At 40.5% G+C, this 21,171-nt stretch overlaps 1 protein-coding gene across 1 annotated transcript in view; it reads left to right on the plus strand.

Moving 5' to 3' along the window:
* The window catches only part of KCND2 (potassium voltage-gated channel, Shal-related subfamily, member 2), a 758,084-nt gene that overhangs the window by 732,514 nt on the left and 4,399 nt on the right, over positions 1 to 21,171 (plus strand). Inside the window, exons 3-5 of the mRNA XM_006859318.1 lie at positions 11,966 to 12,061; positions 13,222 to 13,314; positions 19,252 to 19,499. Of these exons, the coding sequence (XP_006859380.1) occupies positions 11,966 to 12,061; positions 13,222 to 13,314; positions 19,252 to 19,499 (437 nt within the window). The remainder of the gene's footprint in view (positions 1 to 11,965; positions 12,062 to 13,221; positions 13,315 to 19,251; positions 19,500 to 21,171) is intronic.

Here is a 21,171-nt window from a genome sequence, read left to right on the forward strand (position 1 = left end):
AGGTTGGCCCAGGATCAGACATTGTTTCATTCTGCTGTGCATGGGGTCGCTATGAGTCGGTTCCGACTTGATGGCACCTGACAACAACAACAACAGAGTCTGAGAATGAGCTCTCTTAAATTACTCATTATTAAAAATTTTTTAAAAACACCCATTCCCTACCCCAGACTTCTGTTTGATTGTTTTGTTGTCTGTGGTTTAAATAATACTGTATCATCAACACACCTTATACCTTAACATAAAACAGATAAGACACTTCATATTTGAGGAGTGGGTAAAGAAAGCACAGAACACAGGTCTTGTTCACCTTGCCAGTGTCTTCTGTTACTACAGCAAGGCAGACATTGCAAAAACCAGGTGAAAACAATATTGAGAAGCCTATATTTGTCTCCAGTAACCTCCTACACCTTCTCAAGTCTCATCTTTTTTTAGAGTCCCATTGTTGCCCTCCCCAAACCAGCCAAGTCCCTTCCACTCCCACAGTCCCACCACCAGATGTGCCCACTCTGGCGTCTCCAGACTTAACGAAACTCTGGGATGAGAACTCTGCGCTATCCTACTGACTTGCCGCATTTTCGTCAGTATTGTTTGGCACTGAGCTGTCTTACTTCTTAGGCAGCTATTTTCCTTACCAAATGGAAAGACACCAAAAAAGTCCTTCACTTTTTAGAAGAAGACGAAAGAAACAGCTAAGAATACATTTGCTCAATAAGTAATAGAACGAAATGTGTGGGTCAATATTTGAGGACTAAGGACTTTTCTCAGATTACAAAAAGAAGTCCGTCTCTAACTCAATTTTGCTGCTCTTTAATCAAGAGGGCATTTTAATTTTTACTTTTTAAATGTATTATAAGCATGTTGTGATTTGGTAACAAGAAGGTCCAGTAGCAGAGGCCTGGTCGTGCAATGGTTAAACACTTAGCTGCTAACTAACAGGTGGGTGGTTCAAACTCACAAGCTAACCAAGAGAGAAAGATGTGGCAGTCTACCTCCATAAAGATTATAACCTTGGGAACTCTATTGTTGTACACTGTCCTATAGTGTGGCACTGTAGTTTAATGTGTTAGATTGCAAAGTCGTTTGAACTTCAAGGTCGGTGGTTCAAACTCACCAGCTGCTCCTTGGAAACCCTATACAGAGTCGCTATGGGTCGAAATCGGCTCGACGCACTTAACAACAACATAGAGTCACCAGCCACTCCGCAGGAGAAAGATGACGCTTTCTGCTCCTGTAAGTGGTTAGAAATCAGGCTGCTAACTTCAAGTTCGAAACTACCAGCCATTCTGTGGGAGAAAGATAAGGCTTTTTGCTCCTATAAAGATTTACAGCCTCAGAAACCGTATGTAGAATTGCTTTCAGTCAGAAGGAGTCCTGGTGTGGTACTGCAGGTTAATGCACTGGACTGCAAGATCGGTTTGAACCCTAAGGTCAGTGGTTCAATCTCACCAGCCACTCCTTGGAAACCCTATGCAGTGTTACTATGAGTCAGAACCTACTCAATGGCACTAAACAACATGAGTCAGAACCAACTCAATGGCAGTAAGTGAGTTGATAGTGTCAGTGACATCCTGGTGTGGCACTGTAGAATAAGCAGTGGACTGCTAACCATAAGGTCAGCAATTCAAACCCATCAGAAGCTACTCAGGAGTAAGATGAGACCTAGGAAGCCCATACAGAGTCACTATAAATTGAAATTGACTTGATGGAAGTGAGTTTTTAGATAGGCTCATTATGAGTCAGAATTGACTTGGGAACGGTTTTTGTTTTCTTTTTTGTTTAGTTTATCCCAATCTACCTAATATCTCATTGAGAAGATAGATATTGAGTTAAGGAAATCACTGCCTCATTAGGGATGACTCCTAAACATTCTGTGATTGGCTTTTCAGTTTCTGTGTTCATTTTTAGATAATACCTACATGGTAACATTCATATGCCAGAAGAACAAAATCCATTTTGGAAAAAGTACAGCCAGAATGCTCCTTAGAAGCCAGGATAACCAGACTTCATCTCTCATACTTCAGACATATTGTCAGGAGGGACCAGTCCCTGGAGAAGGACATTATGCTTGATGAAGTAGAGGGTCAGTGAAAAAGAAAAAAAGATACCCAACGAGATGGATTGGCACAGTGGCAGCAGCAATGGATTCAAGTGTAGCAACAATTGTGAGGTTGGCACAGGACTGGACAATGTTTCATTTTGTTGTTCATAAGGTCTCTGTGAATCAGTACTGACTGGACCACACCTAACAACAACATTAACATTCCTATAATGCAGTTTGATGTCAGTAATGGTCTAATCTGCCTTACTGAAAACCATTGGGTTCCATTGCATGCTAGCCTCTGATTTCTCCAAAAGGGTTCTATCAGAATCAACTCAATAGCTCTTAACAACAACAGCCACCAATGTCAAATTAGTTAGAGAAAAGCTGAGTCCTCTATCCCATTATTGTCTTCATAGTAAACATCACATATGAATTGGTGTGAGTACCCCCGCTGCAAAGAAAATATTTAACGTCTCAGCATTTCCCAGCCTTTTCTTGACCACAGAACTAGCTATTGTTTACTTGCTGTGGTTGGTTTGGGTTTTACACAGAACACTTACTGGTCCTGTGGAACCAGTTTTGAGTCCTGCTATGTCACTGTAGAATACGCTCTGGACTGCTAACCACAAGGTCAGCAGTTCAAACCCACCAACTGCTCTTTGTGTCACCATGAGTCCGAAACCTTAACAGAACTTAACAACAACAACAAGCTAACTGATAAGGAAAACAAAATTCATGAAGAATTGGAACACAAAGGAAGAATGTGCTTATGAGATAAATGATGCTTTTCTCCTAAAAAATAAAAAATTAGATAATTTGAAATAACTGGAAAGCTATTTTTTGTGTACATTGAAAATATTAACGTTATTATTAATTCCATATATGAATGCCTTCCTGATTTGCATACAGATAGGAATAAAGTAATTATTAAAACTTGACATATGGTGTAGCCCTGTAGGATTAGCACTTAACTGAAAACCACAAGGTCGGCAGTTCAAATCCACCAGATGCTCCTTGGAAACCCTAGACAGGGTCACTATGAATCAGAACCAACTCGATGACACTTAATAACAACAACTCTAATTTTAATAGTATTTTTAGACACTCTGCTATGCCAAGAAGTTTTATTTTCTAGTGGGATAGGGAGGCAGGAAGGAATACATTTCTTGTTTTCTCTTATCCTCCCATCTGCACAGCAGAGTTGCCAGCATTGTTACACTGAGTGGGTCAGGAGTAAAGTAATTTTCTAAAACATCATTGTGAAATAATTTCCCTCAATTACCTGCTGGAACCGAAGATGTAATCACAGATCATAAAGGATAGCATTCAACAGACATTTGGTATGGTGCTCCACAAGACCAATTAAGCCAATTAACTCATATAGTGTTGTAGTAAAGTGAAAGCAAAGTCCTGATTGAAAATGCAGTGGCATTTTGTTTTGTTTGCTTCTTTCTAATACAATACATGACTTGGCAAAAAATGGCAAAAATTCTTCTGTCTCTAAAACAAAGGCTACTCTTTTTGTTAATTTACAACTCCCTCTATAGGTATGGTTGTAGGCTTTCCATTATGCTAAATATCCATCATTTTCCTCTACTGGACAATATTTTTGGTTCATGTATATGTGCCATTAATGAATGAAAGTAATGCTTCCTAATACTGCAGATAAATGTTTGGAGGTAGAGGTAAAGAAAGGACATAATTGAAATAATAACTATAGTCTGTTGTTGTTGTTAAGTGCTGTTGAGTCAATTCTGACCCATAGTGACCCTGCATAGGGTTTCTGGGGCTGTAAATCTTTATGGGAGCAGAAAGCCTTACCTTTCTCCTGAGGATCTAGAGGTAGATTTGAACTGCTGATCTTGAAGTTAGCAGCCCAACTCATAATCCACTACTATACTACTATTGTTGTTAAGTGTCATTGAGTCTGTATCGACTCAGAGGGACTCTGTATAGAGTTTTTAAGGAGTGGCTGGTGAGCCTGAACTGCTGACCTTGCAATTCAAAGCGATCTTGCAGTTCAGTGCATTAGCCCTAAGGATTCTTAATTACATACATTTCTTGTTGTTAAGTGCCTTTGAGTCCATTTCAAATCATAGCAACCTTGGATAGGGTTTCTGAGGAGTAGGTGTGGGCTAAGGTTTGAACTAATGACCTTGTAGTTTGCAGTCCAGTGTTGATCCTACAATGCCACACCAGAAGTCCAAGAGAGAGAGAGACGAAAGGAAATAAAAAGACAGCAAAAAAAGAACTGAAAAGGTAATGCATAGTCCAAGAAATCCAAGAAACTTCAGGACTAAAATTTTAACAACAGCTCCTTTTAGAAAACCAGACACCTATGTAAATTTCTTATTTCTGAATTATTAGCCCATTTTAAGTCCTATCTGAGTGTTCTCGTCACTTGCCGTTACTTATTGAGTCTGACATGGAATCTTAGCTTCGTGCAGCATCTGTCTCAGCCTTTGACACTGACGTTTTTACCTTCTTATTCCATTATATATTATGATCTCAGTATTGTGAAGAGTCAAAACATTATATTGCCACTAAAAAGTAAAGGCTGCCTATTTTCCCCATCACTTATAAATATGGTCTTTGGACAAAGTATCATTTTGACTTAGAATCAGTACACAAAATAAATTACGAAGAGATAGAGAAGGGATGAAGCTGAAGTTGGACCATCCCTGTGCTGTTCTCAAATCCTGTAGGTGGAAGGGGACCCTGGTGGAGAGAAATATAAGAAATATGGTAAAACCTAGCAAACTTATATGCATGCACCCACAGATACACTTTAATCTATGAGTAGACCTGCAAGTATAGTGGCTACATGTAATAGTGGTAGAATTCCAGAAGGACAAGGAACCCTGCTGGTGCTATAGGATAAGCACTAGACTACTAATTACAAGGTTGACAGTGTAAGTTCACCAGACACTCTTGGGAGAAAGGCAAGTTTTTATGCTCCCCTAAAAGATTTACAGGCTTGGAAACTTGACATGATCGCTGTGGGTTTGGGTTTGGGTTTGGGTTTGGTCACAAGGTCAATGGGGGGAGAGGAAGAGTGGCTGAATGAAATAGGTGGGCTGACCAAGTTTCCCCATCTTGCCACTTCACAAAGGATGGTTGAATAAAGGGATTTGAAAATTGTGCACAGAGTCCTAGAGCCATTCTCGAATAGTCAGTTTTATCCTGAAATCCTGGATCACAAACTGAGCTGTACCCAGCCTTCCCAGGTTACCAGTTCTAACCCATCAGCACAATGGCAGGGAATCGGGGAGATAATCCACATCTCATCTGTAAATTACCCTTGAGAGTCCAGGTGTGGAGCTGTAGGATCAGAACTGGACTGTTAACCACAGGGTCAGCAGTTCAAACCCACCAGCTGCTCCTCAGAAACCCTACATAAGGTCTCTATGACTTGGAACCAACTCCTCAGCACTTAATGACAATTATGCTTGTAGCTATTTGTCTTGCATGTCTACCATGATATTCAAAGCAGGAGTCCTAAGTACCAAAAGATGTTACAATAATAATAATACATTTTAATTGTGGTGTGGTGGTTACGAGTCAGGCTGTTGTTGTTATGTGCCGTCGAGTCGGTTCCGACCCATAGCGACCCTGTACAGGGTTTCCGAGGGTGTAAATCCTTACGGGAGTAGAAAGCCTCATCTTTCTCCCGCGGAGCAGCTGGTAGTTTCGAACCGCTGACCTTTAGGTTCGCAGCCCGATTCGTAACCACTACGCTACCAGAGCTCCTACTAACCTCAAAGTCAGCAGTTTGGAACTTCCAGCCATTCCACAGGAGAAAGATAAGGCTTTCTGCATCTTCATCCAATAACTGATTGGAATACCTAAAAGAGATTCTAGAATTTGTCCAGTGAAATAGGCTTCTCATAGTGCCTTTGCAGTTTATAGGACATTAGGTGGAATCCTGAGCCCATCTAGAACCTTCAGAGGAGGGAAATTGCCACGTGAAAGTGCAAGCAGACTAGCCTGGAGAAGCTAGAGGAACAGAAGATACTTCTTGAAAGAAAAACCAGCAGGAAAAATATAAATCTAAAACAGCAGTCTGATTGGCTACCACAAGAATGCCAGGGAACCATCAAGGCAAGCAATTAAGTCCCTTCAGGATAAACCCCCCTCCAAGACTAAAACTCAAATGAAACATACAAGCAGGCATGTAAGCTTTCTGGTGATCACGTTGGTCTATTGGTGAGTAGAAGTGGGGGAAAGGCAGCAATGAAGATATGGGCTTAGTTTGACCACAATCTATAGACTTCTGTCAACCTGGAGATGTGAGAGAGAAGAGGAAGGGCTGGTTGATCTGAAATGTGGTGAGACCTGGAGGCTTCTAAGACCATGGACAAGTACCTAGTCATGGAGGGCTAGAGCTTAGAGTGAAGCATCCAGCTGATATGAAGTGAGGGGAGACACACAAGAATGCCCAAACCTGCAGATAGTACCCATTTGACCTAGCTTTGATGGCTTGATGATCAGAACTGGACTAGAGGAAGGCAAAGAAATTTGATAGAGGAAGCAAGTGTAAATTGCTACAATTTGATGAAACTGACCTATACTTACGATGTAATAGCTCAAAATACCAACGGGAAGGAGTCTTCACATCAAGGATCAATTCTGTCCTCTCTGTACTCAGAGTTAATAGGGACAGGCAACTTAGACATTGGTTACCTAAAATGGGGTGGGGGGAGGGGGCTATAAAATCACAACGTGGCTGGCTTACAAGTTTTTAAGAGGGAGTTTAGTTTCAGAGTGTGTGTAGGAAGGTAGAATCCCCACTGAATCATTTTCATCTTGTCTAGACAGTCCGGTGAAAGGACATGGGGATAAGATGCTTGTTATTCAATAGTGAGTAACTGTTATCACCACTAATTGAGACTGTCACAACTGTAAAGGTAGAAGTGTTATAAAGCGGGGAGTGGTTAATCTTACATTCCAGGAACAGAGGAGTCTAGCACCATCAAGGGAGAAGAGCATGAGCAGAATGTAGAACCATATCGAGAGAAGCAGCTACACCAGAGATGGAGGCAGAGATGATGACATGGAAAGAAAGAGCAGCTGAGACCTCTAGACTCATGGAAAGAGAAAGGCTGTGTGCTGGCAGCCAGGAGGCAGGCTTGCAGAGTGTGCCCTTGGTTTGTTTAAATGATTATATGTTCCTGATTTTTTTGTGCACATCAAAAAAAAAAAAAAAAAGACAAAACAAAAAGCAGAGAGAATAGAAGCAAATACTGTTGAGTGATGATGCACGGTTGTTGTTGTTGTTGTTGTTGTCAGGTGCCATCAAGTCAGAACCGACTCATAGCGACCCCATGCACAGCAGAACGAAACAATGTCCGATCCTGGGCCAACCTCATTACCGCTGCCACACTTGAGTCCATCAATGATGCCACCTGGCTGATCCATCTCGTTGGGGGTCTTCCTCTTTTTCTCTGACCCTCCACCCTACCCAGCATGACATCCCTCTCCAACGATTGTTTCCTCCGGACAATATGTCCAAAGTAGGAGAGACGAAGCTTAGCCATCCTGGCCTCCAAGGAGCACTCTGGCTGTACTTCTTCCAAAACAGATCTATTGGTTCTTTTGGCAGTCCATGGAACTTTCAGTATTCTCCTCCAACACCACAACTCAAAGGCATCAGTTCTTCTATGATCCTCCTTATTCACTGTCCAGCTTTCGCATCCATATGAGGCTATTGAAAACACAATGGCCTGGGTCAGGCGCACCCTAGTCCTCAAGCTGACATCTCTGCTCTTCAACACTTTAAAAAGTTCCTGTGCAGCAGATTTGCCCAGTGCAATACGTCGTCTGATCTCTTGACTGCTACTTCCGCGAGTGTTGATAGTTGATCCAAGAAGAATGAAGTCCTTGACAACTTCAATCTTTTCTCCATTGATAAGAATGTTGTTTATTGGTCCAGTGGTGAGGATTTTTGTTTTCTTGACATTGAGATGTAATCCATATTGAAGGCTGTGCTCTTTGATCTTCATAAGTAAATGTTTCAAGTCCTCTTCACTTTCAGCGATCAAGGTTGTATCATCATCTGCATATCGCAGCTTGTTAATGAGTCTTCCTCCAATCCTGATGCCACGTTTTTCTTCATAGAACCCAGCTTCTCGTATTATTTGCTCAGCATACAGGTTGAATAAGTATGGTGAAAGAATACAACCCTGTCTCACACCTTTCCCAATTTTAAAACATTCAGTGTTCCCATGTTCTGTTCGAACAACTGCTTCTTGGTCTAGGTACAGATTTCTTAGAAGTACAATTAAGTGTTCTGGAATACTCATACTTCTCAATGTTGTCCATAGCTTGTCATGATCCACACAATCGAAAGCCTTTGCGTAGTCAATAAAGCACAGGTAAACATCCTTCTGATAGTCTCTGCTTTCAGCCAAGATCCATTAGACATCAGCAATGATATCTCTTGTTCCACGGCCTCTTCTGAATCCAGCTTGAACCTCTGGAAGTTCTTTGTCAATGTATGATTGTGGCCGTTTCTGTATTACCTTTAGCAAAACTTTGCTCGCCTGAGATATCAAAGAGATTGTCTGATGATTTCTGCATTCCGTTGGGTCACCTCTCTTTGGAATGGGCATAAACATTGATCTCTTCCAATCAGTCGGCCAGACAGTTGTCTTCCAAATTTCTTGGCAGATGCTGCACGGAGGGGGTAGTAATCCTTACAATGAAATGAAATAAGATAGGATGAGTATAAAATAAATGTTCTCCCATGTAAACCATCACTCAGTTCACAATAAAAACTTTGAAAAACAAAAGTGGAGAATGTTAAAGATGCATGAAGTGATGATGTGAAAAATGTGGTAAATATGGGTTTAATTACAGATCTTTCCTGCCAGACTACCCATTTATGTGATGGCTAGAAGAGGGTATTTGGGTTTAAGGAGTACAGTAGCATAATGGTTCAAAACTACCAGCCATTCCTCAGCAGAAAGTGAGGCTTTATGCTCCCATAAAGATATACAGCCTCAGATACCCAATACAGAGTCACTATGAGTCAGAACCAACTCCATGGCATGTAACCACCACCACTGTATTATGGTGTGGTGCTGTAGGATCAGCACTGAACTGTGAATAATAAGGTCAACAGTTCAAACCCTCTAGCTGCTCCAGAAACCCTATCCAATGTAGCTATGAGTTGACACTGACTCCAAAGCATTTAATAACATACATCTATAATCAAATGTTATGTACCGACTCAAAGGTATCTAACAACAACAACAACATAACCAAAAGTGGAGCCCTGGTGTGGTGCTGTCGGATAAGTGCTCGACGTCAAGGTCAGTTTGAACCACAAGGTTGGTGGCCCAAACTCACCAGGCAATCCTTGGAAATCCTATACAAGGTCGTATGAGTTGGAACTGACTCAACAGCACTTCACAAAGATTACAATAACCAAATGAGGTGAATCTATACATGTAAATGTGGAGAGAGTCCTAAGATGTAGTTAACAAAAGCAGCCAAGTACACAGTTGGGAGCGACTTGATGGCATGTAACAACAACAAGTACAGAAGAGTGTGAGGAATAATATCCCAAATGAATAGAAATATACGTGTATAAATACATAAATGTATCTGTTTGCTTGTTTATATTTGCTTTAATATGGCAGGTTACCTATAAATGTTATGTAGGTATAGGAATGGGCAGCTATAGGACCAGGAAAGTCTTACTTGTCTTAAAAGTACTTTAATACTGTTAAAATTCTTGTCACCAGCATTATTTATTCACTATTAGCGTAGTGGATACGAATCAGGCTGTGAACCTCAGGGTCAGCAGTTTGAAACTACCAGCTGTTCCGTGGGAGAAAGATGAGGCTTTCTGCTCCCGTAAAGATCTTCAGTCTCGGAAACCCTGTATAGGGTCACTATGAGTCGGAACCGCCTCCACGGCACATAACAAAGTCCTGGTGTGGCACTGTAGGATAAGCACTGGACCCCAATGTTGCAACAGCCAGGTCAGGAGTTCAGATCCACCAGCTGCTCCTCAGAAATCCTATACAGGGTCACTATGAGTCAGAACCTACTAGATGACACTGAACAACATTTTTTTTTTTTTTTTTTAATCTCGTAGCTAGATACTGAAGTTGGTATTTATCTGGGGTGTTTACAAAGGGAGCAAAAGGGAATATTTATTAAGTAAGTTTACATGAAAGTTCTAGTCCAAGCCATCCCATTTACCTCTTTACATACACTTGCTAAAAACATGGCTTACAAAACAATGGCTTCCCATACTGTGCACTCCAGGAAGTGAAGACTAGATGTTTCCATGAGAGTCCAAGGTGATACACACAGCAGTTATAAGTAGAATGGAGTACCAGAATTTTCCTGAACAGCCCATTTGCTCAGTAATGTCACATCAGCTATCTCATTTTACGTGGCAACAACTGAAACAACTACATGTGAAGTCCCCTCAGTTGAAGTGCATTCTGTGTACACAAAATTCCTTTAAACTATTAATCAATCTCTGAATACATTCACTGTGGTCTTTATTTAGGCACATTTCAGGGTGAAATAGAAATCAGATGAGCATACTGTTGTGTGAACCTGTGCCATCAACTGCTGTTGAGTTGTTTCTGACTCACAGGAACCCTAACGGGCAGAGGAGAACTGCTCATAGGATTTCCAAGGCTGTAAATCTTTATAAAAGCAAACGGTCACATCTCTCTTCCTTGGAGCAGCTGGTGGGTTTGAACTTCTGGCCCTTCTGTTAGCAGTCAATACTTTAACCACTGTGTCACCAGAGTTCCCGGTACTTATACTAGTAGCCAAAATCCAAAATTAGGATTTTTAGAGAGTTTGTATATCACATTGGAGTCCTAGTGTGGTGCTTTAGGATAAGCACTAGATGGCTAACCACAAAGTTGGCAGTTCAAAGACATCAGCTGCTCCTTGGGGACCCTATTCAGGGTCACTGTGAGTCAGAACACAGTTGGCCACACTTAACAATAGCAAGAGCATTTTATATTGGCTAATTTTATAATTGCGTAAACAAAATTTTCTGCTTGAGGGTAAAGATTCAATTCAATATTGGTTCTTAAGAAAAGGGGGGCGGAGTGCATGGGCACTTGGTTCCTGGAACTTGGGTAATAATTTTTTTAAGAAGATTAATTTCAATGAAAGGGAAGAGTTGGAAGTGTCTTATCTGGTTACTGGTGTTCATTTCAATAAGGTTCTCAGATTGGGATAAGTGGAAATATAAATAAAGTAGTACTGCTTGCTTTTGTTTTTGTTTTGTTTTGTTTTTCTCCCACTTAACACAACTCACAGAGGTGGTAATAATGAAATAGCTTGATTTTACTGTAAAGACTACAATTCTTAAATGCATTCTCCAGTTACAAGGGAGTTGGTTGGTTTTGCTGATAAATTAGTGGTGGTGGTAGTAATGTGCAGTGGAGACGGTTCTGACTCATAGTAACCCTGTAAGAAGCGCTGGTAGCGTAGTAGTTACGAATCGGGCTGCTAACCTCAGGGACAGCAGTTCGAAACTACCAGCTGTTCCCCAGGAGAAAGAGGAGACATTCTGCTTCCGTAAAGATTTACAGCCTCGAAAACCCTATACAGAGTCGCTATGAGTCGGAACCGAATCCACCGCACACCACCACCACCATAGGATTTCCGAGGCTATAAATCTTTATGGGAGCAGAAAGCCTTGTCTTTCTCCTGCGGAACAGCTGGCAGTTTCGAACGGCCGACCTTGAGGTTAGCAGCCCGACTCATAGCCACTATGTCCCTCAAAATGCTGACACTTTGATTCTCAATAGTTACATGTGATGACCTAAGAACCTTTAGAATACGTCTGCTGACATTAGGATTAAACCAAGAGCGCATGAGCTGTTTTTAGAACTACAGTCTGTAAGTATTAACGGGACCTTCATGTTTTCTCTTCAATAGAAAGCCAGACTCGCTAGAATCCGGGCAGCCAAAAGCGGAAGTGCCAACGCTTACATGCAGAGCAAGCGGAATGGTTTACTCAGTAATCAGCTTCAGGTACAGTGTAGCACGTGCTATTTTTCAATGGTCATTGTATTGATATGATATTAACTTAGATCTACTTCACCATATGATTTTATTGTGGTGATAATGAAAATAGCTACTGAAACAACAATGGAATCTTTTTTTATATAACGTCATCCAATACATCCCAACCCACTCTGATTTGTTTTCCCGCCAGTGAGTTCATAATCATGGTGCTCCCTTGCGTGTGAGAATAAAACTGTGTGATCCATAGAGTGATAGATTTTTTGGAAGTAGATCGCCAGATCTTCCTAACAAGGCAGAAAGTGGAATCAAACCACCAACCTTTGAGTTAGCAGTCGAGGATGTTAACCTTCTCACCACCCAGGGGCCCCTCAATTGACCCTAGCAGATTTGAACCCAGGCTATGAGAGATTTAGCAGTGAATAACGATGCCCACTCTTAATTGGGTGATATTTCTGTACTGACTCATGTTACCAAATGAAAAGTCAACACGTTTCTCAAAAACCCAAATGCCTAATTTGTTTTTGTTTCAAAAATATATATGTTCCTTAATGTTCTTCTGAGGATGTCATGACATCTTGCATTAGTTTTCTATAGAAAGCAATACCACTCATGGTTATGAAGATCACACTGTGTAAAATACAGTTTAGGAACTTTACTTTTACCTCAATTGCCATAATATTTAGGATTGCAATTATCTTTACTTAGAAAGCAGCTTTGATGTAATCATTTCAGGATTATCTAAGTATTAGGTTAAACTTTATTATCCAGAGTAATGGTCTTGTTGTTGTTGTTGTTAAGTGCCTTCGAGTCGGAGCCGACCCATAGCGACCCTGTACAGGGTTTCCAAGGGTGTAAATCCTTACGGGAGTAGAAAGCCTCATCTTCTACAGGCTTATAAATATAGTTGACTATAAAAGCAATTGAAAATTTCCATCTAGAGAGGCATGTCTGAAAGATCAGACCACTAACTTGAGCAAAATGTAAATACTAAAAGCTTCAACTTTAAAAGCAACTGCATGTTTATCCTTTTTTGAGTCTTAAAAAAAAAAAAAATGACATTTAATCTCAGAAAATAGGCCCGATCTCTCCCGTGGAAATGTGTCACTGAGGTTCTCATTGTTTGCAAAATCCAATAGAGTGCACCTCTGTTTTCTCTGTGCTCACAGTCCTCAGAGGATGAACAGGCCTTTGTGAGCAAATCCGGCTCCAGCTTTGAAACCCAACATCACCACCTGCTTCACTGCCTGGAAAAGACCACGGTAAGTACCCTGCCGGCCCCACACCCCCACAGTAATCCCATTTGTTTTAGCTCAGTGCTTCCAAATGTGATTTCACTGTCTGCATCCCTGGAAAACATACTCAACATGTAAAAAAAATAACATTTGAAATGAATTGGAAAGACCAAAATGTCATTTCAACTGGTTGTTGTTGTTAGGTGCCATCAAGTCAGTTCCTACTCATAGCGTCCTGTTGTACACCAAGAGGAAACACTGTCTGGTCCAGCGTTATCCTCACAATTGTTGTTACGTTTAAGCCCATTGCTAGTCGCACTGTGTCAATCCATTTCTCTGGGGGTCTCCCTCTCTTTTGCTTACCTTACACTTTACAAAGCATGATGTCCATCTCCAGGGACTAGTCACTCCTGATAATATGTCCAAAGTATGAGAGATGAAGTCTTGCCATTCTGACTTCAAAGGAGCATTCCGACTGTACGTCAAACACAGATTTGTTTGTTTTTCTGGTAGTCCATGGTACATTTAATATTCTTCTCCAACACAATAACTCAAATGCATTAGTTCTTCATTGCCCAACTGTCAAATGAATCTGAGACTACTGATAACACCATGGTTTGGGTAAGGCACACCTTAGTCCTCAAACTGACATCTTTGCTCTGGAATACTTTAAAGAAATCTTCTGCCACAGATTTTCAACTTAGAAGGCATCCTACGTACTTATTTAGGATGTTATTATTATCCTTTATGGTTTTCATTACTATAAAGCATCAGCTAAATGCTGATGGAAAGTTATCTTCTAATAGCTGATTACAAGTTTTGTAAAAGTGTCCTTTTTTCCCCTGATTCCTAAAATGCCGATTAAGCAACAGCAACAAAAAAAGTACATATTTTCTCATATAACATGTCCATGTAAATAACACATGCATGAATAAGATGCAGATATTACATATGGGCAGAGGAAAGTAATGCAACAGGATGTTGTTCAGTTTGTAAAAAACTGCATACTGAAGTATATTTGCATTGCAAAGCAATGCAGCAGTTTACAAGGTAGTTACTAATTTGTGCATAAAAGGAACACCAATGTCAATAACAAGAAAAGAAAAAGACAAGAACTGAATACAAACATTTCTTGCTCAGGATTTAGAGATAAACAATAAACTATGTCACACTTTTTCAACATACTTGGTTGCAGCATGCCTCTCAGGGTGAGGATTGAGTTTACATTTCTCCATTTACCAGATCTCAGTTGGAATCCCTGGTTGGCAAAGACACCAAGTTAACTTGTTGGTAGGGATCACAGCCTGTGACTACAGAGCAGAGATATTCAGCACGTTTAAATGTTGGCTCACTCACTTACCAGAGATGCATATTCTGATTCTCATTCCCAGTGTTTTTTTTTTTCATCCACTTATTCTTTTCAATATATAGTTGTTCACTAAATATATATTACTTGCTATAAGATAAACACTGGACTGCTAATTGAAAGGTCTGCAATTCAAATCCATTATCCACTCTCAGAGGCCCTATACTGGGAAGCCATGAGTTGGAAATGACTTGATGGCACACAACAACAACAGAAGCAGTGAGCTAGATCCAAGGTGCACTATAAAGTCAGAAATGACCCCTTGCCACGTAGAGTTTCCATGTCTAGGACAAAGCACTAAATCACCGGAAAATGGCAGTGGGCAGCAGACGCAATGATGGGGCAATCATGAGTGGACTGCAGCAAGCAAGGCTTCCTGGAAGAACTTGAGGACTCTCTTAGTTTCCTAAGGTTGCGTAACAAAGAACTACAGACTGTGTGACTTATTAGGATAGCCATTTATTTGTTTTCTCATAGTTCTGGAGGTTCCAAGTCAAATCACCCTACCCATGATTCTCAGCTCCCTCCAAGTCACTATGGAAAAATTCTTCCTTGTCTTCCCTAGTTTGGGTAACCCAAGGCACTCCTTAGCTTATCTTGTTAGGACTGCCTTTTGCTGCATGTTCTGGTCTCTCTTCCTCTGTGATAAGGACACTACTCAGATTGGATTAGTACTCACCTTACTCTAGCATGACTTCACCATAATCTAACTGATAACATCTTCGAAGATTCTATATCCAAACAATGTCATGTCCACAGTTTCCAGGGATTCGAGCCTCAACATTAGAGGAGGTGGGGGGAGTATGGGGGATAAGGAGAGTAAATTTAATCCATAACAGGAATGAAAGGATAACTATCCAGATCATTAGACAAAGTAATGTAGGAGCCTTGGTAGTGTAGTGGATTATATGCTGGGCTGCTAACCACAAGGTCAGAAGTTCAAATCTATCAGCTGCTCCATGGGAGAAAGAGGATTTCTGCTCCCATAAAGATTTACAACCTTGGAAACCCTATATAGGGTTGCTAGGATCTGAATTGACTCCACCGCACACAACCAACCAACCAGTATAAAGGCTAATTTGATAGAGGTGGTTATGTGCCATGGTGTCGGTTTCAACTCATAGTGACCCTGTACAGGGTTTCCGAGGCTGTAAATCTTTGTGGGAGCAGAAAGCCTCATCTTTCTCCTGCGGAACAGCTAGTAGTTTCGAACTGCTAACCTTAAGGTTCGCAGTCCGATTCATGACCACTATAATACCAGAGCTCCTTAACTTGATAGAAATACCTTAGAAAGACAAGAATTTGGCCTAGGTGAATGTGAGAAAGTTTGTAGTTGACCAGAAGGAGAGATTAGCATGGTAGAAAGTGAAGCAGAGATGGAGGCTGTTTTTGATTTAGAAGTGTTGTGTTGATTCCTACTCATAGTGAACCTATATAAGGTTTCCGAGGAGCAACTGGTGGGTTTTAACTGCCGATCTTGCAGTTAATAGTACAGTACTTATCCTGCAGTGCCACACCAGGGAACATGGTGGATTTGTACAATAAGATCTGGGTCTACGAAACACAAGGTCAGCAGTTCAAGCACATCAGCTACTCTGCAGGAGAAAGACAAGGCTCTCTGCCCTCACAAAGATTTCGTTTCGGTAACCCTATTTATTCAGGCTCGCTAGGAGCTGGCAGTCAACAACAGAAACAGAGACAGGGGACAGATAATGCATACTCAGAGGCCATATGAAGAGTTGAGGGCTCGACACATTTATTACATTATGGTGGTGGTAGTGATTATGTGCCATGGACTCAGACTCACAGTGGCCCTGCATACAGTTTCTGGGGCTGTAAATCGTTACAGGAACAGAAAGCCTCCTTTTTTTCCAGCAGAGTGGCTGATCAAACTGCTATGGTTAGAAGTCCAACTAGTAACTCACTAAATGACCAGGGTTCCTACCTTATGTTGTCTTCAAAACATAAATATTAAGGTAATAATAGAATATGTGTATCACAACGTTTCGTTCAGTCTTCTTTACTTTTTCCATGATTGTATCATATAGGATTTTTAAAATAAAAAATTACATGATATAATTACTAGAATTTAATCAAGCTATAAAATATTATAGTGATCAGCAACAGTGTACCTTCTTCACTTGTAATTTCTGGTGAGAGAAAATAGAATCTCATGCCTTCTAACTTGTACTGTGGGTGCAATGTGCATTAGAAAAAGATAAAACAGATCAGGAATCTGTTGTGTACTACATTTCTTCACTGAATTTAATATTTAATGTGAAATTCTATCTCTTCTGATTATATTATTCTCTGAAATTTAAAGAGTAGAATGTTAAATTTCATTTATTTCAAGATGCTTGTCTCAGCAAAGAATTGAAAAAATGAGTAACTGAACAATCTATTTTCTATTAGTCAGTGAATTGCTTCAATTGTTTCACTAATATTTTAGGAAGAGAGATGGTTAAGTAGAATTTGGTATGTGCAAAGCCTTCCATTGTAAGACTATTCCCACCCACACAAAGGAAAAATAGTCATTGAAATTACTCTCTAGACATTCATATCAAAAATGCTTCCTTTTATATTCCTGAGGTGAAATTCTTACATTGGCATTTTAGAAAGCAATTCTTCATTAAATAATTGTAAAGCAAAATTGGCACCTCATTTCTATAAAACTCTGTGAAATGAAGAGCAATAGTGTTTCTGGGAGGGAAGTCAGAAAGGTTGGGGTGAAGGAACTCTCAACACAGGCAGCCAATCAAGAGTGGTGGTGGTGGTGTGTCGTCCGAATCACAGCAGCCCTGAATAGGGTTTCTGAGATTGTAAATCTCTATAGCAACACATACCCTCATCTTTCTCCTGCCCAACAGCTGGTAGCTTTGAACTGCTGACTTTGAGGTTTGCAGCCTGACTTGTAACCACTATACTACCAGAGCTCCTTAATCAAGAGAGGTGGTGGTGGTGTGCCATGGAGTCGATTCCGACTCATAGCGACCCTGTACAGGGTTTCCGAGGCTGTAAATCTTTACTGGAGCAGAAAGCCTCATCTTTCTCCCGCGGAACAGCTGGTAGTTTCGAACTGCTTACCTTGAGGTTCGCAGCCCAATTCATAACCACTACGCTACCAAAGCTCCTTTAATCAAGAGTAGATATATCACAAAGTTACCAGGCCACACTGGTTTGCTGCTATCCGCTCCAGGTCAAGCAGATAAACGTGTTTGATTTATTTAACTAATAAATCATAGTTTTCTGCTTGCTGGGGATTTTAGAGGCAAATCTAAGGAAACAAGAAGTATATTATCTCGTTTTATAACAAAAAAAATTGTTTTCAATTTCATGTGAAGATATTTGCTAACTTGTAACAATCTATTCAGACAATCTATTCTATTTATATCTATAAATAGAATGTCCCAAGTCATTTAATAGAATGGTTTTGAGCATTCTATTAATGTATTCTGTTTGCCATGGATTCAACTATTTAAAAGTATAAAGTCAGTGTGGATTTACATGTTCCTTCTAGGCAATATCTGTACCTGTTTTTAACGTTTTAAGGATTGTTTAGGGTTTCTTTAGGTTATAGATATCACAATTTCTGTTTAAATGTGTTGTTCTTGCTGTTAAGTGCCATCCTGTGTAAGGAGCAGTTGGTAGTTTGAGCTGCAGACATGTGGTTCACAATCTAATGTTTAAATTAGCAATAACAAATATTTCAATATTAAGTCAGTATACAAATAAGGAACTGTGGTAGCTCTGGTAGTGATTACAAGTTGGGCTGCTAACATCAAGGTCAGAAGTTCAAAACTACCAGCCGTTCATCAGAAGAAAGATGAGGCTTTCTGTTCCTGTAAAGATTTACAGCCTCAGAAACCCTATGCAGGTTGGCTATATGTCGGAACTGACTCCACAGCACACCACCACCGCCACCATTGTTGTTGTTAAATGCTGTCGAGTTGATTCCAACCCATAGAGACCCTGTATAGGGTTTCCAAGGAGCAGCTGGTGAGCTTGAACCACCAACCTTGCAGTTCAAATGGCTTTGCAGTCTGGTGCATTAACCCAAAGTGCCACACCAGAACTCCATTTGTGTGGACATAAAACCTATGCTGTTAGATTTAGTATCCTTTAATAATAATTAACCACCACCATTAAAGGATCTCTGGTAGCATAGTGGTTACGAATTGGGCTGCGAACCTTAAGGTCAGCGGTTTGAAACTACCAGCCGCTCTGCGGGAGAAAGATGAGGCTTTCTACTCCCGTAAAGATTTACACCCTCGGAAACCCTGTACAGGGTCGCTATGGGTCGGAACCGACTCGATGGCACTTAACAACAACAACAACATTAAAGGATACTAAATCAGTTTGCCTGTATCCATCTCAGGATCTAACAGCATAGGTTTTATGTCCACACAAATGACAAAAAGAAGTGATATTTTGATATTCTAATCTTTATGAAAATCGTGATAATTATCCTATTGGATAGATAGTCTGGTAGCATGGGGCAGAGTTAAGTTTTTAAAGTAAAGCTATGCCTTCCATTTTGTAAAAGAATTCTAAAATGTGTTTCCGTTCTTCCTGTTTCCGTTCTTACAAACCTGGAACAGAATCACGAGTTTGTAGATGAGCAAGTTTTTGAAGAGAGCTGCATGGAGGTGGTAACTGTCAATCGCCCTTCAAGTCACAGTCCCTCTCTCTCATCACAACAAGGCGTCACCAGCACCTGCTGTTCACGACGACATAAAAAAAGTTTCCGCATCCCAAATGCCAACGTATCAGGGAGCCACAGAGGCAGCGTTCAAGAGCTCAGTACTATTCAGATCAGATGTGTGGAGAGAACACCACTCTCGAACAGGTACTTGTGCTGGCTAATAGGGAACCCTTCTCTTTCAGTCTTGCTGCTGCCCCGGAGCCATTTAAACCCTAGCCACCAAGGTGTGGTTATGTGCCGTGGAATCGGTTCCGACTCATAGCGACCCTGTACAGGGTTTCCGAGGCTGTAAATCTTTACGGGAGCAGAAAAAGCCTCATCTTTCTCCTGGGGAACAGCTGGTAGTTTCGAACTTCTGACCTTGAGGTTTGCAGACCGATTCGTAACCACTACGCTACCAGAGTTCCACGTAGCATGAGTTAAAGTTGATACTGTAACAAGTCGGAAAAGTAATCTACTGACACACTGACTAAGAGTCAAAGTACCAGTTGTATCAGTGTCCAAAGAAGGAAAGTCAGTCAGGCACCAACAAATACGTCTCTACCTTGTCAACTCCACATATTTTCGTATCTGAGCAAGGACCCTTATCCTCAGCAGTCCCTTGTAGAATAAACTCAAGCAGCCTGAAATGGTAGTCAGCTCTTTTAAAGAGACACACACAATAAGCATGGGTATGATTACAAATGATCCAGCAGCAACTAAAATGACATCAACACAGCCATATAATGGTGACAGTTAAAACTGCACCTGCAGGAATTTGAATCAATAGTCAATTTTGATCATAAAGCTATTTTTGACCAAATCAATAACAATATCATTCAGATGACAAAAAATAAAAATACAAGATGTGAAATGTTAAAACTGGTTATGGAAAATATCATTGATACATTTATATTTTCCCTTTGCTTGTCTTCGTTTATTATTTATATATATCATAAACATATCTGGGTAATTAAAAGTAGTACATTCAAATGGTCCAAGTCTTTCAAAATAATTTTACTTTTTCCTTCAAATGAAGTAGCTTCTATTTTTAGAATAGCAGTCTGTTAATTCAGCCCTGTGTGTTTGTTGGCACTCCACAATCCTTGTTGAATAGTTGGAAAGGATGCAGAATCCAGGCTACGCTGATTTACATAGAGTAGGTATCTCTGGGAATAGCATATTCAAATTGGGAACAATGAAAGGCTTCTGTCTAAGGTGTTTTGCCTCTGAGTTGTTACATCATTAGAAAACAAAGTAGAAAATGGAGACGTGTTTGGAAAGAAAATCGTAGTGTGTTCACATTTTGTTTTTCATGAAAATATAAAGGGTTTCTAAAGCTTCTTTTATGTCCTTCTTGCCTCTTCCTCTTTTCTCCAGCTGCTCAGCATAAAATAAAAGACTTATGGGAACCTTTGAAGTATTAGATAGTAATGACTAACTTTGGAGCATGGGAGGCGGTTCTCTATTGGTGCAGTGTTACGAACACAGGTGCTAACTGAAAGGTTGATTGTCTGAGTCCACCAGGCCCTTCGTAGGAGAGTGATGTGGCAGTCTGCTTTTATAAAGATCACAGCCTTGGTGATCCTATGAGGCAGTGCTAGTATATACTGTAGGCTTGATATGAGTCAGAATTGACTCCGTAGAAACAGGTTTGGCTTTTTAGTTAACATTGAGACTTAGGAGAGTATCATAGAGCTTATAAAGTAACTGAAGAGATATTATAATAATAAAAAGATTCTGTGGTTCAGAAGCCCTGGTGGGGCACAGGTTAAAGTGCTCAGTTGCTAACAAAAGAGTCGGCAGTTCTAACCCACCATCCACTCCGTAGGGGAAA

The sequence above is a fragment of the Chrysochloris asiatica genome, unplaced genomic scaffold, assembly GCF_000296735.1.
Source record: "Chrysochloris asiatica unplaced genomic scaffold, ChrAsi1.0 scaffold00032, whole genome shotgun sequence".
Taxonomy (NCBI): Eukaryota; Metazoa; Chordata; class Mammalia; order Afrosoricida; family Chrysochloridae; genus Chrysochloris; species Chrysochloris asiatica.